The sequence below is a fragment of the Lampetra fluviatilis genome, chromosome 8 (assembly GCF_964198595.1).
Source record: "Lampetra fluviatilis chromosome 8, kcLamFluv1.1, whole genome shotgun sequence".
NCBI classification, from domain to species: domain Eukaryota; kingdom Metazoa; phylum Chordata; class Hyperoartia; order Petromyzontiformes; family Petromyzontidae; genus Lampetra; species Lampetra fluviatilis.
Genome location: NC_136282.1, coordinates 9,892,303 through 9,916,477, shown reverse-complemented (window position 1 = coordinate 9,916,477; position 24,175 = coordinate 9,892,303). Strand labels below are relative to the sequence as shown.

Sequence of the window (24,175 nt, the reverse complement as noted above, 5' to 3'; positions counted from 1 at the left end):
GAGTGGAACCAAGTTCAACTCCCAGTCACGAATAACTTCAGTGGCAAGTGACATTTGAACAGGTCCTCACAGCCTACCCTCACCGGTACGGTTAAACAAAACTTATCGCCAATACAGCACGGAGAGGTGTTATTCATCTGACAGTGAATTGACAACGGCTATAGATTATTGTTGTATTAGTAGTAGTAGCAAACTCTATTCGTTGTATAACATGCGTCGGGCACAATATTAGGACGATAGTGATATTGCCATGAAGTGTAAGCAAGTAAATGTATCTTTCCAAACACCATGTTTTTTTTTGTTACGACTGCAATCCCCTATTCCTTCCTTGCACCGGCACAAAAAATGACAATGGTGCAGTTTCCTTTGCCCAATCAGCGCCAAGAGACCTGGGCGGCGTGCTGAGCCCACATATTTATGCAAAGGCGGTTTTCCCCAAAGTGCAATGTTGACAAATGTTGTGCCATCCGAATGCATTAACGTCACGGTAGCCTGACCGCAGACCTTAACATAGCCGCGGTTTGGGCACGGCGACTTGTTATGGCATTAGCTTCAACTATCAAACGTCACCCGCACGAGACGATGACTACATATGGGCTTGCTCCGCTTGCAACGAGACCACCACCCCCCCTCCGCTCGCATTCCTCATCTGATTTATGCAACTTCACTTCAGCACGCACGGATTTGGGGTCATCCAAGGAAGCTCCCCCCCCCCCACCACCACGGCTACGATGGTGCCCAGGACTGTAACGTCAGAATGCGTCGCCGGTGTTACTTTTCCGGCTTTCTGTCGCTTCGCGTTTCCACCGCGCGCAAACGAAAATTACGCGAACAATTTTCTGCCCGTTGCGAGCGAGTCTCAATTCCCCGCCACTGAGCCAGAGGAGAGCGGCTTTTGGTTAAATAAAATAATAAAACACCGTCTTGCAAAGCGGCTGAATTATAAGCGATGGATTTCATGAAAAATTTAAACATTTCAAACAAATGATGAACCCAGCTGGATGCTAAGTAGGCACAATGTGGAGACGATTTCAGAAGAGGCTCGTGCACCTGCAAACTCGGGCAGTAGCCCTGAGCCTGCTCTCAATAATTCTCTTCTCGTCGGTTCAGACATTAATTTCATTGCTCCTGTATGGTTTCGTTGGGTCGCAGTAATCTGCTTTAACCATTTTCCCCTATAACTATTCGAGAGCCAGCTGCAGCAACAACGGCAGCGCACGGCTTTACTTTTGACCTTCAACGTAATTCTTCAGCCTCCATGCTCCGTCGAGCATTGAAAAGGACCTTTCTAACGGAATGCTAATTGTTTCAGGCGATGCCTAAGAAAGCGTAACTAGACCAGCGTAAGGTGAGCTTTCTGCACACAAAGACCCCCCCTCCCCTCTCTCCCCCGTGTAGCCTTACACGAATGTTGGGGCAAGTGCCGTTAGCGAGCAGCACCCCAGCTGACCGGCACGGCACACGAGGGGGTGGGTCGAAAGCCACCACCCCGGGCCGCCTTTGTCTCCCGAGTGGCTATATTTACACACCGCACTCATTTCAGGCTGAGTCGACCTAGGGGAGGCCCGTGGCCGCTGAAGATAATCCGCATTGGTGTTGGCCGTGAGCGGGAATCTAACTCGGGTGGTTGGGTGTTCGTAGCGCTGCGCGCGAACCACTACGCTACCCGCTCCCCGTTATCAAGCACACACGCGCGGCGACGAAGGTCCGCCGATCATCAATCGTGAGGCCCATCACCCCGCGAGACGTAGCCCCGTGCGTCTCCAGATGTAATGAGGTTGTTGTCCCGCCCTCGCGCAATCGATCTACCCCCCGCCCGCCATCCCACCATCCGCCCAAGTCTCCCCCCCCCTCCTCTCCCATCCCAATTCCCCAACCTCAAACGCCTCCACAAGGCTCAGTCATATTGGCCAGTTCAGGACGAAAGGACATTCGAGTAGTAAAATACAATTTTAAACCAGGAGGATTCACCTATTTTCTTAATCTTTACTATGCACAGAATCACGCAATGTATAGATGTTGTTAATATTCGCCATTTAAAAAAAGGAAATCACTAAACGAGCAGCTGAATGTTCATTGGGGCCGGTTCGTTTCCCAGGCACGGCTCACATCAGGAGCGAAGTCATAATTGGATCAGTCTCAGATCAAAACTTTACCAACCCGCAATGACTAAACATGGTGAAGTATGGTTTAAAAACATGTCCATGAACGACATGGCATGGGGATGCCTTTATCTAGCGTAGGGATTTTAGAACTACACAAACTCTCTACTGAAGGCCCTCTCGTGGCCAGCAGACCTCAACATTGGCATTTAACTCCTGAACGTATTGCCATACGCAAGAATTTAATTAAAATTTGTAAATACCATATTCAAAAACTTACAGTGAACAAGAGGCCGTTAATTAGCTCTGGCGTAGAGATTGGTGGTAAACGTGACGGCATGAAAACGTCGAACAAAATAAAGGTGAACTAGCCGAGTATATGTGCTGAAAAATGGAAAGATGTCACATCACATTTTTAATGAATACTCATATTCTTGGTTTTTAATTAAGTCAAATAATCATTAACATTACAGTACACATTGGTCAATGTGAAGTGATGTGTAATAGAACAAGCCTATCGGGTTACATTTATTTTAAATATTTCATGGGTGTCAGTTTTAACATTTTATATAAATCATTGTAAAAAACCCATCGTCATCATTTTACAAATAAAACCGATTGTGCATTGCAAATTCGGGGGCATTAGAGCGTGAACCAAAATTGCAATGAAACAGTGCACAGCGACCAAACTGCAGGATTGTACCATACTACATACCAGCAATACAGCGTTATACAATGGCTTCAAGATATTAATAAACATTTGCCGCACGTTTCATTTGTCCCAAATGATTCCAAATCAGGGGCTCGGGCTATTTGTGACATTTCTGTCTGCACTGTAAACAGAAGAGGCACTCAGTGCCTGAACTGTCCCGGACTCAAGGGATTACATCGCTATTACCTGCCCAACAGGGCAATTCTCTTTCCGCTAATCAAGTTACTGTTCAATTCACGATCATAAGGCTTCTGACTCCGAGAGCCTGGCCCGATTTACGAGACAGCCAACAGAGCAGGCACGGTGAAAATGTGAACAATGTGTTCACTGACCACTACCAGTTCCCACGTTTGGTTTAGTTTGCAACTTAGTGCAACGCACGCCAAGCTTAGCGCTTTATTAAATAGTTTATGGATTATAAATGACACATGCAAAGACATATCTATCCTTGCACACACGGCTACTGAAATGTTATTGACAGGCTCATCATTTACAGTTTGCTGTTTACAGAAATTATTTCGAGTATGTGGCTTACTGCGGTATTTGAGATGTAAAGTAGAAGGAGGTTTAGCTGTTCCAGCCTCCTGCAGATAATAGCACAGTGCCATGAAGTGTGCATGGTTACCACGCATGAGCTAATGTACCATTTTCAGCTCAAGGTCCTCCTTCAGCCATAAACATTACACGAATATTATTATTCATTAATTATTTCACTCATTTAAAGCACCGGCATAGAATAGGGCAAAACAGTGAGGGCTAAAGCTCCAAGGGGCTTCTGTAAATATCTGATACATATCCATAAAATCATTATAAATATGCAGGGCTCATGCCATAATGTTTTCAACAATAATATCACTGCCATAATTTAGTTTTTTGGGGTTAAATCGTGTCAATATATCAATGCCAGAATTTTTGTGCATGATCCTTTCCAAAAATCCTTCTTTTCCATTGGTATTCATCTCTGCGAAGTGCGGTCTTGGTGAGAGATAAGCTCAAGGTGAGAATTGCATCTCCAAACAAATGTCTGTGCTTTGAGAAGGGGTGCCCAATTCCAACACGCACACCTCATGTAATAAAGTGGCAATAATCAACAATTATTGAATGTCGAATAAGTTATACATTTCCTGCCCATCCATGCAGAGCATCTCCTTTTAGAAAAAGTGGTAACAATATGTAAACAGAGGACAGAATTTTAGATGATATATATAGAAATAATCATGACTCGTACTGTTTTTGTAAAATGCTAAGAAGATAATTACAGTGTAATTACATGATTGTTAAAAGAGCAAAAATGAATGCAACCGTAAGAATACACGAGCTGCTGTTGTAGACTTCTTTTGGAAATGAAAGGAATAAATGAGACTTACATTAATCTCTCCCGATATGAATCTTATCGTGTGAAAGTGGAGCTCACTTGGCAATAACACCTGGCAACAGAGCAATATTTGTTCATATTCTTAGGTTTTTTCGGTAAAGTTACGTAGGTAATTTTATTTTTTTACCTACGTGACTTTACCGAAAAAACCTAAGAATATGAATCCTTGCAGTCACGAAAGCTTCAAATCTACAATATTTGTTCGGCAAGCCTGTGCTGCTGATGAGACTCAGAAGGTCGAGACCAGTTCAGAGTCTGATTTCTTCAGCAAATGCTGCAAGTTCTTCGGGACAATATGCTGATCGAATAAAACAAATATTTTCACCTGGGTAAAATGCAATTAAAGTGTTTCTGAATGAAAGAAAAATACAAATTAGCCTCAAACATTTAATGCAATACAGGTGAGTTTTAATTAACAACGTTTTCACTTTAAGACCTTAATTTCCCATTAGTTTATCAACCTCACTCTTGTATGTTGAATTTGTGCTGCAGTTCTTAGCCCACGTTACAATGACTACCCATGAGTTTTCATTGGGCTTCGTCGCTCAAGAAATCGTGAATAAAAAAGTGCACGATTGTGGTTGTTACAGACCCAACTGCTAACAAGGAGTATAAACATTTTACAAGCACAAATAAATGTTAATCTTTTCCAAAATAGAGGCACTGTGATTATTTCTGCATCAGCCTGGCAGGGCATCATGTGTACATTGTCGCATTTAAAATTGACCGTTGTAATTGCAGGACATTATTCAACGGAACGTTGACAATAAATTATTCTAAAAGTTTAGTACATTAATATTTCGATTTAAAGCTTTCGTGACTGCAGGGATTCATCTTCTTGGTTCTTTCGGTAAAGTCACGTAGAAGGGAAGTAATAAAAAATAAAAATGAAACATAATAATTATGTTTTATTTTTATTATTTTATTTTTATTATTTTATTACTTCCCTTCTACGTGACTTTACCGAAAGAACCAAGAAGATACATTAATATTATCGAAGATATTTTTTTTCGGAAACGAGATGATGCGCAAACAAGATGAAAATGCTGACATTGATATGATTAAAAATAGTGAAAAATTCTGAATAGAAATCGCATATACAGGTATTGTATTTACAAGTACATCTAGAAGCCATTAACCTGTGTCCCATACAAGTAAAGATTTGGGGAAATAACACATGTATAACTGAGGTCGGTGTCAGATCTCTGCAGCCCAGAGTGCAATAATTCGTGAATGTTTCACAAGGGATGAGACAGTAGCTTATGCCATAACTGTGTCATATGTCCTCCAACAGCCAGTTCACACGACATATGAGCTTCTGGTACTGTTGGAAAAAAAACACAACAGCTTTGGTAGCCTCTTCATCAGAAGATACAAGCCACCTAATATTCTCTTCCTGTGTTGCCCACATATATTTACGGGTATGCCAATATCTATAAATAAATAAACCCCATTCATATAGACGGACAGGAGACATTACATGAGTCACTAAAATCTATTTTTTTTTATAAATGTTGCTAAAACATTCACATTAGATTGTGGACAATTAACTATTCTTGTTTTTTTTAAGCTACATTCATATAATAGCATAGTACTCACTGTGTTTTGTTTGCAAAAAAAAGGTTAATTAAAACTAAATGTGTTTTCCACCATGCAGGGAATATTGAATCTTAAAATAAATAAGCAATATATGAAACTGTCTTGAAAGTCTTATACGTAAGAAATCCACCAAATATATTTCATGGTACATATTTTGTATGTACGTTGAACTTCTTTCGCACCGTACGTAGCCAACCATGCTATTCGGAGGTACAGACCGTGCTAATCGGAGGTATAAGGGGTTTGAATGTATTTACACACAAATAACATATCATTCGACCTTTCTCAATACAAAAATGTGAAGAATGTAAAAGTTGTATTTATCAGTGGTCATATTTTGACAAAGTCACTGTCAGTGCCCCAAAATGTATCTAATTCTTCGTGCCATTTATCTAAGTAATTTCCCAAAGCTTATGTTAGAAGCCAATAACATGTTGTTGTTTTTAAAATCACCCTTTAACCACTCTGACCTGAAAATAATCTACATGTTGTTATCTCAGCATGGGATAAAATCACCTCCTTTAGTGTGTGAACAGCGCGTGGGGCGGGCTTCTTCACGAGTTCGAGGAGGAAATGTCCAACAACGACGGACGCAAGCCGGGGGGGGGGGGGGCTCCGTCCGTCTGGCTAACACCGGCTGCAAACCTCGAGGCAAATTTCCAATGGCACATCACAGAGGCCGGCGAAGGGGGGACGGGCTGGGGGAACAACTCATCTCTGACTCCATCAAAGCCTCGCCCCTCAAAAAATGCGTTGGACAGCAATCAATGATGGGCCACGACAGCTAGAGGTTGTCGGACAGACGAAAGTGCCAAGGGGCTGGCCATTAAACAACAGTTAATGCACTGGATGCTAAACCTCTCCTTTATCTCGTAAAATAACAGAGTTCGGCTGTTTAAGAGCAATTTCCTTAAAGCTGCACTCAAGGAAATTATTTATCGGAAAAGAGTTTTAACAGACCACCTGCTGTTTTGCAATAATAGCAGGCAATGATTTTGCTGCAGGTGAAGATATTGCTATGTCTATGGTCAGTTTATATGTTTCAGAGAGATATGATCTGTCAGGTCATACCTCACACATCCTAATAAAAACGGGGTTCCTTGCATGTATTTAAGTACATGATGATGTACTTGTAAAGTGTGTGTATTATTCCTATTAAAAAACTACATTTGCTATGAAATTTGATTTCATACGGATATGATATTGGTTTTAACACGGGCATTGTAATAAGTTGGAATACAAACTATAAATAAAATGTGTATTTTTTTTTATATATACAGGAAAAGCCTTGCAATGTGCATATGCCAGTCAAACCATATAAAGTATTAATCTGAGATGAGACAGGTTTCCTACACGTACTTGTGAATAGAGTTCAAGGTTGAGCATATCCTGAGTGGACATCTGAATTTGAATGAAATGCTCCAGACATTGCAGTGGTTTGTGAATGTTGTTAAATGCATCGCAACTTTTTGATGCTAGTCACAAATACTGTCTGGATGACCTCATGTCTGCTGTATGGTAAGAAAGGTATGGATTCCACCTTACCATGAAAGACATCACACCACCTGACTACAAGTGCCAGAAGATTTATACAGCATCTGAGTCAACTTACTTGAAGAAACAGGTTTTTTCCCCAAAACCTTCAAAAGATACGAGTTGTACACATCATTTCAAGTTACCTGTTATCAGCCCCAAAACTATCAGACCACAATCCAGCACTTGTAATGACTACATTGTACACTTACAAAGGGAATATGGTCATACTTCAAAGGGCAATACAGGCGATGGGATTTGAAGGCTTCTGTAAGAACTAACATGTACCATGTTCTAAGGGCTCCATCATGTCACAATGAAAGGCAACATTCCCCACATTATTTCACTTTCCATGATCTATGCAATGCACTGCACAAACCCTTTGCATATTAGAACATTTAGCAGTAAAGTAGAATGAATGAGGAATACCAACAAAAATATTGGTTTACTTTTGTATGTCTCCAAAACATTGCCTTTACTTATAGTACTTGAGTGGTACCTGCTTCGTTTTTAAATAACTGACATTTCTACAGTACATTACATGTAAAATGTGAAGCCCCTTTACATGAACTTTCACAAATTTGAGCATTTAGTCCGATGTTTATCTCTCTGCTTGTGCATCTATGTGGGGAGCGGTAGTGTAGCGGGTAGTGTAGCGGGTAGTGTAGCGGGTAGTGTAGCGGGTAGTGTAGCGGGTAGTGTAGCGGGTAGTGTAGCGGGTAGTGTAGCGGGTAGTGTAGCGGGTAGTGTAGCGGGTAGTGTAGCGGGTAGTGTAGCGGGTAGTGTAGCGGGTAGTGTAGCGGGTAGTGTAGCGGGTAGTGTAGCGGGTAGTGTAGCGGGTAGTGTAGCGGGTAGTGTAGCGGTTAGCGCGCTGCGCTATGAACCTGGCGACCCGGGTTCGATTCCCACTCACGGGCCAACACCAGTGACGATTATTTGAACCGGTCCCTGGCCTCCTCAAATGAGTACCTGGTGAGATGTGTAAACATCGTCACTAGCGAGACAAAGGCGGCCGGGCGTGGTGTTGGCCACCCATAGTGTGCCGTGCTGGCCTTCATAGGTGCTTGCTAAGAACACTTGTCCCTACAGTCTGTTAAGGCTAAATGGGGGGGGTCTTTGTCTTTGTATCTATGTGACACTAATGTGTGCTTGTCGCTCTGTCTCGGCCCTTGTGTTACAGAATCACGTGGGGCTCTGCACTGAAGACGTTCCATCCAGTGGCTGACGGACCACGTGGTCAGTGTGCCCTGTGACGTCATTGGCTTAGGGATTGCAGCCCTTTCAATTTATGACCATCCAAGCTGTATATGTGCATTTACAATATCACGTGAAATGTATCCACCAAAAGTTTTTGGTCCAAACTTTTTTTTTTGTCATAAATTGTATGATTTTGAGACACAATGTTACTCCAGCACTACTGCGTTTTTCTATAAAATTTAATTATAAATTGTAATGAGTTACAGATTCAGAATGAATGAAAAACTATTTAAATTGTAATTCCTTATTTATTGCTCTTTCATGCCAATGTAAAACTTTCAGCTGTTCATGCATGATTGTGTTAGTAATTTGCATAAGCCATAACTTTGTAATGAGCTTACTTGTGGGACAATACATCATAAAATATTAAGGCTTAAACACATGTGACTGTGTTGGAAAGTGTTGTATGCTTTATTATTCTGATTAAGAACCTTGATTTCCCAACTGCCTTGCCTGATATACAGGAGTTCGTTGATTCGATCCCAACCCTGACGCCTGCTGTATATTTGGTCGCGTGGATTTTTCTCCGGGTCCTCTGGTTTATTCCCTCCACATTTAGAAATATGCGTTTAGAGAATTTGGATGCTATACATTTCCAAATGATCAGCTACTTCATTGACCTATAATTTGTGGTCAGGTCGCTTCTGAAAAATAACTATATACCTCAGTGGGCTTTTTCTGGTAAAATAAAACATAGTCAGTTTGTTTGTGAGTATAAAGCCTATTCATAATGGCTCCTTTCATCTTAGAAAAGTTCCAACACTTCTATTTCAAACATACCGATGTAATTATAAAACTCGTATTCATGCACTCTGTTTAAACTTTGAGTAGTTCCTTCTGGCAAATACTTTGAATCTGTACATCTTGGCTTATCCCTGCAGGGTCCACTCAGCTCTTAAACAAGACCAGTGTAGGCAGGCTGCCGAGTGAAAGTGTCAAAAACAGACTCCCGAATTATACAACCAACAACATACCTCATTGTGCATTGGGTTAAAGTGCCAACAGTTTAACCAAAACTGTAACCAACTATTCTGGACATGAAGTCAAGTTTCAAGTCAAGCCATTAATGTACATAAACCGTTGATGTTAGGATCAGATCACTTTGACACTTCATGGTTATCCAAAACACCTGGGCTACTACTCAACACTAAGCTTTTGCTGAACATATAATCACACAAAGGCTATACAAGAAAGTGCGGCCATACCGAGTTGAAATGCCCGTGCAAGCACCTTACAACAAATGTTCTCAAGATTAAAAAATTATTTTTAAAAAAACATTCCAATCAAGCAGGGTCCTAGCCTGCGACAAAATCACGTGGTTACAGAGGTCACACGGTGGTCACAGAAATATTTAATATCAATAAATTCCCGCAGAAATCTTGGAAATGGCTGGAGACACACACACACATTAGAATAGGCACTGCCATTGCCATTATGCAGCTCTCTGTCCAGCACTAATAGTTCATTGCTCCGAGTTCAGCGTCGCCACTCATCGGCTGAATACCTTCTCAGGCCCAATGCCGAGGAAGCACTAAGGTTGCCTCGTTCATAAAACTGACGGTTATCGCATGGCGCAGTGTCCCTCGGAGGATTTTACATCTGCCAGAGGACAGTGCATGGCAATTCCCATGAAGATTAGTTGGAATTGCTTCATATTTACCATCTACTCTGCCTGTCGTTATCGACTCATTACAGGCCAATCCAAAGTGTCACCTACATTATCCAACACTGTACCTGGGCCTACTCTACAGGAATGCACTTGAAAACAGTGCCGTAGAGTAATACCGGCTGTGTTTTTCATAATTTAACTTAAATTACGTCGTAATTATTTTTTTCACAGACTAATTTGTTTAATTAAAAAAAATACAAAATGGCAAACTGCCATTAACGCCAATATTATTTTTAATGAAACGCTCGCATTATGTTACATGATAGTACAGTATATGGAACGCAGGGAATATCTCACTGTAAGCATGAATGGATAGCCCAGCCTCCAGCTACCACTCAACAGTTCGCACTGTCATCAATAAACGCGCAGACAAATACTGCCCGGTCAATCTACACAACAAACCACAGCCTCTATTTAAATCACTCCTAGTCCAACTATGAGTGCCAATTCATCGCTGAGGGTAGATAAACATGAAAATACATTGCTCATCTAGCATGAGTAATAACAGCAATGTATCAAGATTTTTAAAAACAGAATATGGTGAATTGTTAGAGAAAGATACCTATTATATTGTTCCAAAGCCAAACCCCTTCAAGTGATGTTTTTTGACAAAACTAAAACATTAAACTTTTGTAAATGTTTGCTGTTAGACAAGTTACATTGACTCATTAAGTTTCCATTTTGATGGCCAAGTTATCAACATGATATGAATAAAAAAAACGAAATTCAAACAGGATGATTCCTGCCCCACTCACTACACATTTGTTACCACATGGCTACAATTAAGAGGCCCACAACGCAGCTTGAATTTATTTGAAATCCATTAAATGGGACGTAACGTCTCCGTGGATCCATCCAGCATAAATAAGTTTGAATCGAAATTAAAATCCATCACTGTTAGGGTGAATGTGTGTCTCGGGTTAAGTCCAAAACAGCTCTCCAGGTGCAAAACTGCACAGGAATCCAAGCAAGGGTTTGCCAACTTTCCACGCCAGGTGTGAAACAACACAGGTGACCTACAAACACACAACACTGGGTGCAACCCACCAAGAAACATCAGCCAAGAAGAGAGCTTTGACAATAAACCGAAACCAAGATTCATGTGCCCTGCATTGCAAGGCACACATTAAAGAAAATCAATTTAATCACAAACAATGCAGCTGCCAATATTCCAATGTGAAATTGCTGGGTAAAAAAAAGAAGGTGAAAGGTTTGCATGAGGAGTTTGCCACCTGCTTTATGCTCTGGCCACCTGCCCATGCATGAAGTGCAAGTGAAAGGGCTCTCCCCAGTGTACACTACAAAGTGTAAAATTAGTGCTGGCACTCAACGATTAGCTCTGGTCAAAAGATTGTTACGAGCCAAATAATTAAATTACTGGCTAAAATGCAGAAAGCAAAACAAAATTAAGTTGTGCATATAAATTCCGATTAAAAGCTTTCGCGACTGCAGGGATTCATCTTCTTGGTTCTTTCGGTAAAGTCACGTAGAAGGGAAATCATAAAATAATAAAAATAAAACAATGAAATAATTCTCACGACGTTTCGGCCGCAACGCAAGCAGCCGTCCTCAGGTGAAGAACAGGTCTGTCGGGAAGATGAAGGGAAGCTCTAAACGGCCCCTCTTTAGCCCACGAGAGTTCCTGTCGAGGATATCTTTGGTTTACTCTTACACACTGGCCAGACCATTCTGGAACAGACGGGAGTGCCGACACTTTGCCCCACCACACGAAGCGGCTGATAAACTACCTGTAGTGTTCATCTTCTTGGTTCTTTCGGTAAAGTCATGTAGAAGGGAAATAATAAAAATAAAACATAATAAAATAATTCTCACGACGTTTCGGCCACAACGCAAGCAGCCGTCCTCAGGTGAAGAACAGATCTGTCGGGAAGACTTCGGGAAGACTTCCCGACAGACCTGTTCTTCACCTGAGGACGGCTGCTTGCGTTGTAGCCGAAACGTCGTGAGAATTATTTTATTATGTTTAATTTTTATTCTTTTATTATTTCCCTTCTACGTGACTTTACCGAAAGAACTAAGAAGATGAATCCCTGCAGTCACGAAAGCTTTAAGTCGAAATTTAACTGTGGTGTATTCATGTATAATGCTGGGTGGACAGAGGCAGGAGGCCGGGGATTTAAGAGACGTGCCCACGGAGTAGATTCAACTGTCGTGCCAGGAAATTAGTAATGCTAGTCAGGTGTGCTGACCATTCCACAAAGACAGTATCCCACGGTAGGCACTACTCACCTTTATCCTTTTTTTAAGGATAACACGAATTAACTATGCTATTTTTTAGTGTGTCAGGTAAGGCCTCTACTGAGCTCTATAGCTCTTTTCCATTAGCCACTTGGCCATAAATAATAGCACAACGAAGTGGCTTGTCACGTGGACATTTAAAGCAGCCAAAACACTTAACGAACATTTCTAAACTGTGAAGAGAAAAACAGAGGACCCGGAAAAAATTCCACGAGACCACGGGAAAAACATGCAAACTCCAAATATACAGGCGTCAGGGTCGGGATTGAATCTACGACCTCCTGTATATCAGGCGAGGTAGTTAACATCTTGCGACCATGGCACCCTGCAACCGCTACAGCTGGAGGGCTCAATAAATAAAAGTATGTGATTACAGAGCAGGCGCTAGGTTTATTCTAAGTCAGTAGTGAATAACTATTATCTTTCGTGTGATCATAGCTCTACGCTGAAATATAAACACGGGAATCCAGTGTCGACAGAAAGGCAGTTCTTGTTCACTATAAAAATGCAAACATTTTTTATCTGTCACTCATTTTTAAGGGTACTACTGTCTCACACAGCATTAAAATGTCAGCCAGAAAAAAAACTGGGTTGTGAAGGCATCATTATTTGATCATCAACCCAAAGCTATTACATCTGAATGATGCTGCAGGAGCCGGTACATTTTAATTAAACTGCAACCTATGATCTTCCACGTGAGAATCTTCCTATGTGTATCACATACAGCAGCATGTCAAGCATCTCTCTTTACCTTCCATTCAAAATGCACTATGAAAGCAATGTGTTTGGACAAATGTCCAAAAAAATGTCTCCCTCTTCATTAGACTAAGGATGAAACAGCTGCACACGCAAAGTGTAATCAAACGCCACCACTATTGGAGATATGTTTTAAAGGTTACATGTACGCCAACGTGTAATTTACTTGCCAGGGCTTCCACAACTAACCGAGTTATCAAAGAGAAATATTATCAACAACAAATTACAAACGTTAATCTTTTATAAATTGAATTGGGTCTTCAGTGGGATTAAGCGTCTCTTGGGTTGCTGTTTACTTTATCTTACAGGCTGCTCTCACGTGTGGTTTGTACTCTGGTGTGCTGCTTGCCCACGCTTCGATGGAGTGCGCTGGGTGTGTGATTTCTTGACGTCAAGAATGTACTGGAAAACTTCTGCAGATGAGACCATGTCGGAGCCGGTAGTATTTTTTTAGCCTGTGCAGGAAGTGAAATATATATCTTAGAAAGCAAAGACAAAACGTTGACTATGCTTACATAATCTACAAAAAATACATGAGTATAGGTATTCGGTCTTTAGCGGTGAACAGGAATTGTGTGCGCATCTCTGGACTGCTGCCTCGCTTTCTCAATTTCGCACATTCACCACCACCTTTCTTTACCCGTTTTAAGCAATTCCACTCTGAAAATCAAATGATACATAATTCATCGGGTCGCTATCCTGCCAAGGATACAACTTACAGCTCAAAGCTCTGCTTGCTGCGATCATTGTAAATTGATGCTAGCCTCTAATAAGCATCCGCTTCCCATTCTACTTTGCCGTTAACATTTAGCATAACGAAATGCACTAAATTCAAACAATTTTCACTTTACGAAAAATCGTGTGCGCCAAGTCCAGTTTTTGGGCGCAATCTTGGAAGTGATGGGTGCATGGTCTACTGAGTATGAATGGGGATGGTGCAAGAGATAGGAGGGTGTCATGGCTAAATGGGCATGCCAGTGTCCCATAAAACCCCACACCTGCAGCCCAGAAATGTTTTATATGCATTTTACACCCGCATGGATGGAATTACAATTGTCACCCGAGTCATCATGTACCTTCACTCGGAAGGCAAATGTAAAACATTTAAGCGACTCACATTGTAAAAAAGACCATGTGAGCATATACATGTTATCTGTACAATGAGGTCAAGTTTAAATTCAATAAATTACTGAATGTTCCATAACTCCATAAAAACATATTTTTTGCTGAGTGTGTTGTCTTATTCGCCTTCCAGATCAATGTTAACTGACAACATGTAAAAAAACATGAAAACTCTGGATTGGTTTCACCTTTCTGGGGCTGTTCAGCAGATTATGCTGTGCTGAACAAGGACATGGACTACATTGCTGCTTTACCACACGGATGTGTCATCCCTCTACATCATGAGCTGTGAGCATAAAAAAATAACAAAATACATTTGTTTATATCAGGGGTCGGCAACCTACGGCTCCGGAGCCGCATGCGGCTCTTTACGGGCTGCTTCTTGACGATATGTACGTATGTACAGTATGTACTCAGATGCATTGCGGCTCTTGAAATACTGAATTTTGTACCGAATTGGAAAGAAATGGCTCTTCTTGTTATTTTGGTTGCCGACCCCTGGTTTATATATTAAGAGATATGGAATGAGAGGTGATTAAATATATCGCCCAGGATGATCGACTACAGTACTCGATGAGAAATATTTTTTATTTTTTACCATGTTTTGGTCAATTGCAGTCGAGTGGTACTAGTCAATTGGGCACATCACCCACGTGGTGGGCAGTGAAGAGTGAATCTACTTCTACCTCTTCCACGGTGAGAGAGTAACTGTTAGCATATTTATTCCGTGTGCACTGTAGCCCAGTGCGAGCTAAACAAGAGAGGGGGCGATTAAATAATACATTTCTTCTGCAAGACTTTTGTCACGAACTTCAAACTACCCAGTTGACTCTCGGTTTAACCTAAAATGTGGAATTGTTTCAAAGGATTTAACGCTTAAGTTTACGAAAGCTATTGTTAGGGATAACTAAAATGTGGGGGGGGTTAAAAACAAATCATTAAAAATGTGTTTCGTCCACGGAGTAAAACAAAAAATCAACTGTAAATAAGCCTCCAGTCTGTCGTATCGAAAATTCCACATTGGCTATTCCTCAGTCATCTCGTATTGTCGACCATTACCCTTCGTCAGGATAATGATGGGCTTTGGCAAAGTCACTGGCACTTCCACTCTTTTCAAAATCCCAGCCTAGCAGCCAAAGAAGCTGGTGAACAACAACTTCCCACCAACTCTCCGTCCACCAACCCCCTCCACATTGTTATGCCCTGATGATTTCCTTTTCTTGATTGAAGTGATATGGATTGATGTGAACATCTTAGAACATCGGCAGTGACATTATTATATCCCTGATGATTTCCAATTCACCAGTTAAATGACACGGGGCAATATGGAGCTGGTTTTGCTATGTGATCGGACAAGTGATTCTTCTCACTTTGCTGGTGGCTAAGTGACTCATTTTCTCTGCAAGCAAAAGGTTACAATTTCAAATCCCACGATACGTACGTGGTGCAAGGCCAAAGTGCTTGGAGCTGAGCCCAAGCGGGTTTGCACCTGCCACCGTAACACTGCCAAAAGGCTTTATTTCACATGTCGTGTATATTAATTTGTGTCATAAAAGGCGCATGCATGCTCAAGGTAGTTAAGCATTTGAGAATACGTTTTCCCCCTTTTATCTGGCAACAAAACAGGTTTTAAGTTGTTAAAACACCAAACTGAAACCTTTTACGAGGAATCATGTCTGCATTAACCACGATGCTTGTGGTCAGACTGCAAACCCAAACATACTCTGATAATATATGCATTATCTTTGAAACCGATTGGTCCACACCAGATACAGCTTTCTTTTGAGCCTCGTCTCAAACGGTGTTAGACCAGAGGCTAATGCAGACACGATTCCTTGTAAAAGGTTTCAGTTTGGTGTTTTAACAACTTAACACCTGTTTTGTTGCCAGAAAAAGGGGGGAAAACCTATTCTATTCTTAGGTTTTTTCGGTAAAGTCCAGAGGTGGGACAAAGTCATTGTTATGCAAGTCCAAGTCGAGTCGCAAGTCATCAAATTCATGACTCGAGTCTGACTCGAGTCCAAGTCACATGACTCGAGTCCACATCTCATAGGTGGGACAAAGTCATTGTTATGCAAGTCCAAGTCGAGTCGCAAGTCATCAAATTCATGACTCGAGTCTGACTCGAGTCCAAGTCACATGACTCGAGTCCACACCTCTGGTAAAGTCACATATTCTCACATTTTGGTACTGGCAAAGGAGGTCCCATAATGGCTAGGCAGTTTTTGAGAAGATAACGAGGGGGAAAAGGTGCAGACCTGTAATTGCGTGCTCATGGCACTGCTGGCAGAAGGCGAGGCCCTGTCTCTGGTATGTTGGCGTACTCTTCCATGGTGGCCAGGCATCTTGAAAGAGGTGGGAATACCCACACTTGACCCCACAGCTTATGACCTGCCGATTGACTTATCTGTGGTGAACCCATTTATGCTACTGGGTGGACATAGGTGGAGGCAGGGGGTCGGTGGGTCATTTATGTCTGCCTGTAAGCCACTGTGGTAGCTTTGTATGATGGGTTAGCTTGTTGTAGAATCGTTTTGGTCACCATTATTTACATACTTAGAGCATAACATACCAAAGCTAATGTAACTGGTAAACTAAGACAAAAGTAATTTACCAGTTCGTTAATGAATAAATAAAAAGAAACCTGTCGATATGATGTAGACATCACGTCTACAAAAAATTTAGATATCCGCACCTCCGATTGGCACGGTCGGCCAAGTAAGATGCGAAAGAAGTTCAACAAACATACATACACAGAGTATGTATACTCACGGCGGTTATCGAAGGTGGACCGAGATGACATGATGTAATAACGAGGCAAACCAGAGAGTAGGTTGGAATGCTTTGGTAAAGCTGAACTTAAACATGATACGCAGCATCGAAATGTGTATTCATGAGACAGTTTTCAACCAGTGCATATTACCAGCTATGACATAGTGATCAGAAAACAAGGGCACTGACGAAGGAAACAGAACCAAATCTGAAAAGTGAGCAAAGAAGCACGTGCAGGTGTGGAATAACGGCGAGAGACAGGAAGAGGGAGAGCAAGTGGTTGTGTGCAGGACAGAGGTCGCAAACGGGTTTTGATTCCTTACCCGTACCCGTACCCGGCCGCACCAGGGTCGCAAATGGGTACCCGTACCCGGCTGGGTACGGGTACCCATACGCTACTCGTACCCTACCCGAAATGAGTGACAAACGGTTACTCACCAGTGACTCTCGGCCTACCCGTACCCGTACCCGGCCGCACCAGAGTCGCAAATGGCTACCCGGCTACCCGTACCTGGCCGGGTACGGGTAGCCGGGTATCAGGTAGGGTACGGGTATCGGGTACCCGATTGCGACCTCTGTGTGCAGGATACGTTGCTAGAAGGGATGAGAGCCGGAGGTCGAGACTAATGACAGAGGGCATCCAAAGGAGGGAACACACCCTAGAGGATGTTCAACACGGAGATGGAGCGATTCATTCAGGGGATGTGCGGGAGCTCAATGGATCATCGAATCCCAAGGACCATTAGAGATGGGATTCAGAGATGGCATTCATCTCGCTGCGGATAATTCACGGCTGATTATGACGATGATGAGCAAGCCACACGTCGTTTATTGAACAAGGTCTTGGCCCATTAGTGACACATCCTGGGAGGGTCAACCAGGACAGGGCTATGCTAAACAAATCCACAAACACTACATCCTGCATTCATTACTAAAAAAAACAAATTACCTTCACCACCAAAACACCGACAAAATAGAAAGGGGTAAATGACAGATACAATACTGTATTTCCAAAGTATTCCGTGGCAATTAAAAACTGCATGTATGCCGTACTGTAACGTAAATACTACGTAAATGACCTGCGAGCACACACGTAAAACGATCCGACAGTAGGAATGTACAGCATGCAAGCTCAATATTCACCACCTAGCTCGTCTGTGGCACGCCATGTATTACGCATGCTAACGAGAGCTTCATCGCCTTTGCATTAACACAATTCTCAGGGCAGCGGGTCCATTCTCGGCTTCAACACACGGCCGCGAAAGGCATGTTCAAGAAATGCAATTCAGTGTTCTTGTGTTTTTTCGGTAAAGTCACGTAGGTAAAAAATTGAAATTAAAATTAATAAAAGTAAAATAAAACAAAAATAAAAAATCACGACGTTTCGGAGGCATTATTTTTGTTTTATTTTACTTATATTAATTTTAATTTCAATGTTTTACCTACGTGACTTTACCGTAAAAACCTAATAATATGAATCCTTGCAGTCACGAAAGCTTCAAATGTAGATGCAATTCAGTGATTTGTGAACACTCTGCTTTACGCACAAAACTTGCAACGACGTTAGAAAATCCTGATTTGGTGACGTGTTCATGATCATCTGTCTGCACGGTGGTCTATACACAGGCTGGCTTGGCACACACCGGGGTGTGAAAATGTCAGGATTTACTGGTAGAGATGGATGGATATTGACCGGTAGCCAACAGCAGCAGCATGGCAAGTGGCAGAGCAGGTTTAATATCACAAACACAGAGATCCTCCTACGTCGACCGTTTCAAGCAAGTGCTGTTAGCGAGCACCTATTGGGGCCGGCGCAGTGTTGGAGGGGATAGTGAATCACCAGCCCCACGCCCAGACGCCGTCGTCTCCCCAGTGCCGAATGTTTACACACCGCACCAGGTACTCGACTCATTTGAGGCGAAGTCGACCGAGGAGGCAGCGAAAAATCCCAGAACCCGTCCAGACATTCGCCGCTGACGTTGGCTGTTAGCAGGAATCTAATTCAGCCCGCCGGGGTTAGTAACGCGGTGTGCACTAGCCACTGTGCTACCGCACCCCACAAATGCGACAGACAAGGCTGTTGGCTCCATGTAACGTCCCACGTTACAAGTCCCTCATTGACGGCTGCATTCTCTCGCCTTGGAACAACGTGGGCATGCACTTTAATCTGCCCGTGAGGACCACGCGCAAAGGGCTCTCCGCTGGCTACTGCGCGGCTGCGTAGAGGGGGAGATGCCAGGCAACGCAGCGGCGTTGACAGCTCACACGCTCAGTCACAGCCTCTGCGCCCCCGTGGCATTGCTGGTGCCAGAGCTATGTAGAATATTCTTCCCGGCTGCAATCACTGAACAGCAGCCAATTTCGATTTAAAGCTTTCGTGACTGCAGGGATTCATCTTCTTGGTTCTTTCGGTAAAGTCACGTAGAATGGAAATAATAAAATAATAAAATAAAACATAATAAAATAATTCTCACGACGTTTCGGCCACAACGCAAGAAGCCGTTCTCAGGTGAAGACCAGGTCTGTCGGGGAGACAGCGTCTGAATGACAGACCTGTTCTTCACCTGAGGACGGCTTCTTGCGTTGTGGCCGAAACGTCGTGAGAATTATTTTATTATGTTTTATTTTATTATTTTATTATTTCCATTCTACGTGACTTTACCGAAAGAACCAATAAGAAGCAGCCAATTTGCTCAGCTATTGCGTCCTGCAATACATGCGGTGCCATCCAGGGTGGTCCAGATGTCTTGTGACCGCCCCCCCTTCCCCCACATTTAATTATCTAACTTTTTTAAAAATATATATAAAGTAAGGTTTATTTAAAACAGAAATTAATATCTAAAGGAAAACAAATTTAGGGGTTAAATTAATTGGGGGGTCACAAGACAGCTAGACCACCATGCATTGTAATATCCACATCAGCAGCATCAATAACAACATTGCAATTACAAGCATTTCAAACGCGCAGATGAACTAATCACTTTTTTTATTTTACCAGATAAGGCCCACTGAGGTCAATAGCTCTTTTTCAGAAACGACCTGGCCCCAAATTATAGCACAACGAAGTGGCTCATCACGTGGAAATGTATCGCAGCCAAATACTCTAATCGCCTATTTAGTTCTAAAACGTGGAGTGAAAACCCGGAGGACCCGGAGAAAAATCCACGCGACAACAGCGAGAGAGACACGCAAACTCCAAACAAACAGCAGGCGCCAGGCTATTCATCCAACCCACGACCTCGTGTATACCAGGCGATGTAGTTAACATTTCGCCACCACGGTGTTCCGTATAGTTGGAATTATTTAAATCATGGGAGATACCTTTCATGGATATCATCATCATCGTCGTCGTTGTCGCTAGCCATATCAACCTACTTCTGAATGCAGGCCTCCTCTGGCCCCCCGTCTGTCGCCATCTCTCACAGTTCGTATCTATACACTCATATTGTCGTGTATAACTGCGGCACCATGTATGCAACGCGTACATTTCAACGCGGTAACTTTATATTCTGAACTATGTGACAGCACCGCGTGGTGAGGGCCTCATCCAGCAGTGGATTGACAAAAGGGCTGTAGAAAATCACGTAAATAATAGTTTCAATATACCATCGTGTGAGTGTGTGTCGATATTGTACATCGCTCTGCAGAGCTAAAGGTGCGGCCCTGGCAACTGCATGTCCATGGCACTGCTGGTGGAAGGGCCCCCACTTCCCAGCGAGCCCTCGAGAGAGAGAGCCCCTGGAGTTGGGGCATTTTTTGGGCCTTGCTCGTCCACATTGCTACGCATTACAATGGGGTACCCAAGTGGGTTATGATACATCCTGTAATTGTATCCCATGTAAAACACTGGTGCTTGCGTATCCTCGAGGTAATGTGTACACATATCAACGCACTACACACGCGCACATCACGCAGTGTTGCAGTGCATGCATTAGCCGTGTGTACATATAATGCCCTAAAGTAAAGCATGCTACACTAATACTCTTCTTACACACAGACACAAACGAATGCTGCTATAAGACAGAACAGTATATGTACTTGCACCGCATTTCAGTATTACATAGCGTGTGTAAAGACTACTATTGTGTTACATATGCCCCGCTATCGTTCTGTTCGAGGCATACGCTACAGGGTACCGCTATACACACTGGAATACTCCAACACACGCGACATTCTTGACAAACACGCCGTTGTGTGTATCTATGCAGTGCACTTCGTGTTACGTGCGTGTACTGTGCAACGCACGTGCTGTACACATGCGGCACGAATGAATGGGAATAGCAGCGGTGCACGTTGTTACTACACTGGGTACGTGTCGAGCATATGTAGAGATCGGCTCGCAGCTGCTGCTGCTACTGATTTCTGCGCAACACGCAAGGAGACAACCACACAGAGACAAAGATCCCCCACATAGCCTTCATCGACTCTTGGGGCAAGTGCTGCTAGCGAGCAGCACCTACGGTACACGAGAGGGGGTGGGTGGCCAGCACCACGACCGACCGCCTTTGTCTCCCCAGTAGTGACGTTTACACACTGCGCCGAGTTATGTACTCATTTGAGGCTGAGTCGACCTCGGGGAGGGCCCAGGCGGCCGTGAGCGGGACACGAAACTCGGGTCGCCGGGTTTTGCAGCGCAGCGCGCTAACAGCTGCGCCACCGCTCCCCTACAAGCCACACGCGCGCTCGTCCACACGCTCGTCCACACGCTCACCCACACGTTCACCCACACGCGCGCACGTCCACACGCGCGCTCACCCACGCGCGCTCACCCACACGCTCACCCACACGCGCACCCCCACGCTCACCCACACGCGCGCTCACCCACACGCGCGCTCACCCACACGCTCACCCACACGCGCACCCCCACGCTCACCCACACGCGCGCTCATCCACACGCGCGCTCACCCACACGCTCACCCACGCGCGCTCACCCCCACGCTCACCCACACGCGCACCCCCACGCTCACCCACACGCGCGCTCATCCACACGCGCGCTCACCCACACGCGCGCACGCACTCATTCAAACGCACACACGGTCCAAATATAGTACAAGCGACGTGTTGATACACACGTAACAACACAGCCCGGTGGGAGGAGGGACAGCCTGGGAAGGTGAAGGCGGTTGGAGGCGGGGGGTGAGAAGGAACGGGGGGAAGAGAACGAGAGAGGATGATGATGATGCTGATGATGATGATGCAGCAAGATGAGGTTGAATGGGATGAGGAGGAAGGGAGATGAGAAAGAGGAGGGAGAAGTTACGGAGCAAGAAGAAGCGGACGATGTAACGGACAGGAGGAGAACGATCAGAAGCCGGCGGAGAACGAGGAGGTTGAAGAATTGGACAAGGTGGACGAGGAGCAACAGCATGAGGAAGAGGATACAACAATGAGCAGGAATAGGAAGGATAAGGGGCAGGAGGATGAAGAGGACGAAAATGAGGACGAGGAGATAAGAGGATGAGCAGGAGGTGGTAGAGGATGTGAAGGGACAGGATGCGAGGGAACAGGCTGATGAAGAGGAGGAGGAAGAGGATGCTAAGGAGCAGGATGAAGACGGCTGTTTGGCTGGCTCGGGGTTCAATCAATAGACCGCCACGACTCACCCTCTTCTGGTCCTCCAGCCCGTGCGAGACCGTCTTGCGGATGTATCTCCCGGGTTCTGCCGGCTCCATAGCTCAGCACACGTGTCCACGGGCCCCGCAGAGGCAGCGGCAGCAGCAGCAGCAATAACAACATCCACGCGTCCTCGTGTCACGGAGCCTCCTCATGGATATATTCCTCAATGTTGTGAGCGCCTTCCGCCGTCTCGCTCACCTCCTCCCCCGTCACCTCTATCTGCCGTTCCCCACTCAAGTATTCATTCGCAGCTCAGCTGTGCTCGCTTCCACACCCCCCCCCCACCGTACTGTTATCTGCACTGTTATATCGTTCTCATTTGGACGTGGGTCCACATACAACTATGACGGTAGTGCGCTGGCGTTGCCGTGCGTCAGTGACTGTGTCGCGAGATCATTCCGATCCGATCCGGCTCCGCCGCGGGTCACACACAACAAACAACCTTGCGTGGAAAGGCTGCTCTGTCACAGAGCGAGAGAAGGCTTCCTTCCCACCCCCCTTCCACCACCCCTGTCCGTTCTTCTCTCTCTCTCCTCCTCCTCCTCCCTCTCTCGCAGCCACACGCGAGCATTGTCCCCCTTGGATCTCTTCCCACTCGGCTGTAGTTTCACGCCTTCACCGCGTGGCTACAGCACTCGCCAGCGACTCGCCACAAACACCCCATCCTCCTCCCTGCACCGACTTTGTCACTCCCCACCACCAACCAAACTCAAATCACATGGACCAGCCTCAACCCACGGTAACCCGAGAACAAGTCCACGCTCTCCCCCCCCCCACCTCTCTCTCTCTTCCCCACGCAATACGAATCAAATCATCACGACCAACAAACGCAATTCACATGAACCACTCGAGCACAATTCATGTGATCTACTCGAACACGATTCACACGTGATCCACTTCAAACACTGCTCGCATATGAACCACTGAAAACACGAATCACATGAACCACTGAAAACACGCGATTCACCAATTAACTACTCAACACACGATTGACATGTGAACCACTCAAACGCAATTCACGTGAACTTGCTTTAACTGTAGCCGTAGAATAGGTCCTCTCTCACTATCACCGTGAAGGTACATGAATGAAATCATCGTCATCATAATCGATCAGACATTGTCTATTAATTTCTGCTACCCAAAATCAATTCACGTGAACCACCACAATAATTACCCCCCCCCCCGGACCGCCCCAGTAAAAGCGCAATAACAGAATCATCACAAACATCATCATCATCATCATCCACGTCGCACATATGAAGGCCGGTATGGCATATGAGGGGGGTGGGTGGCCAGCACCACGCCCAGCCGCCTTTTTCTTCCCAGTGGCGATGTTAATACAGCACACTAGGTACTCGTTTATGGCTCAGTTGAACTAGGGGAGGCTGAGGACCGGTTCAGAT

The 24,175-nt window shown here is 44.2% G+C and overlaps 1 protein-coding gene across 2 annotated transcripts in view; it reads right to left on the bottom strand.

Annotated features, from left to right (window-relative positions):
* Nucleotides 1–23,295, bottom strand: part of LOC144933856 (neuron navigator 2-like) — a 280,032-nt gene extending 256,737 nt beyond the window's left edge. For both annotated transcript variants that reach the window (XM_078859085.1, XM_078859087.1), the window contains exon 1: nt 22,760–23,295. In XM_078859085.1, the coding sequence (XP_078715211.1) occupies nt 22,760–22,828 (69 nt within the window). In that variant the 5' untranslated portion in view covers nt 22,829–23,295. The remainder of the gene's footprint in view (nt 1–22,759) is intronic.
* Between the last annotated feature and the right edge of the window lie 880 nt (nt 23,296–24,175).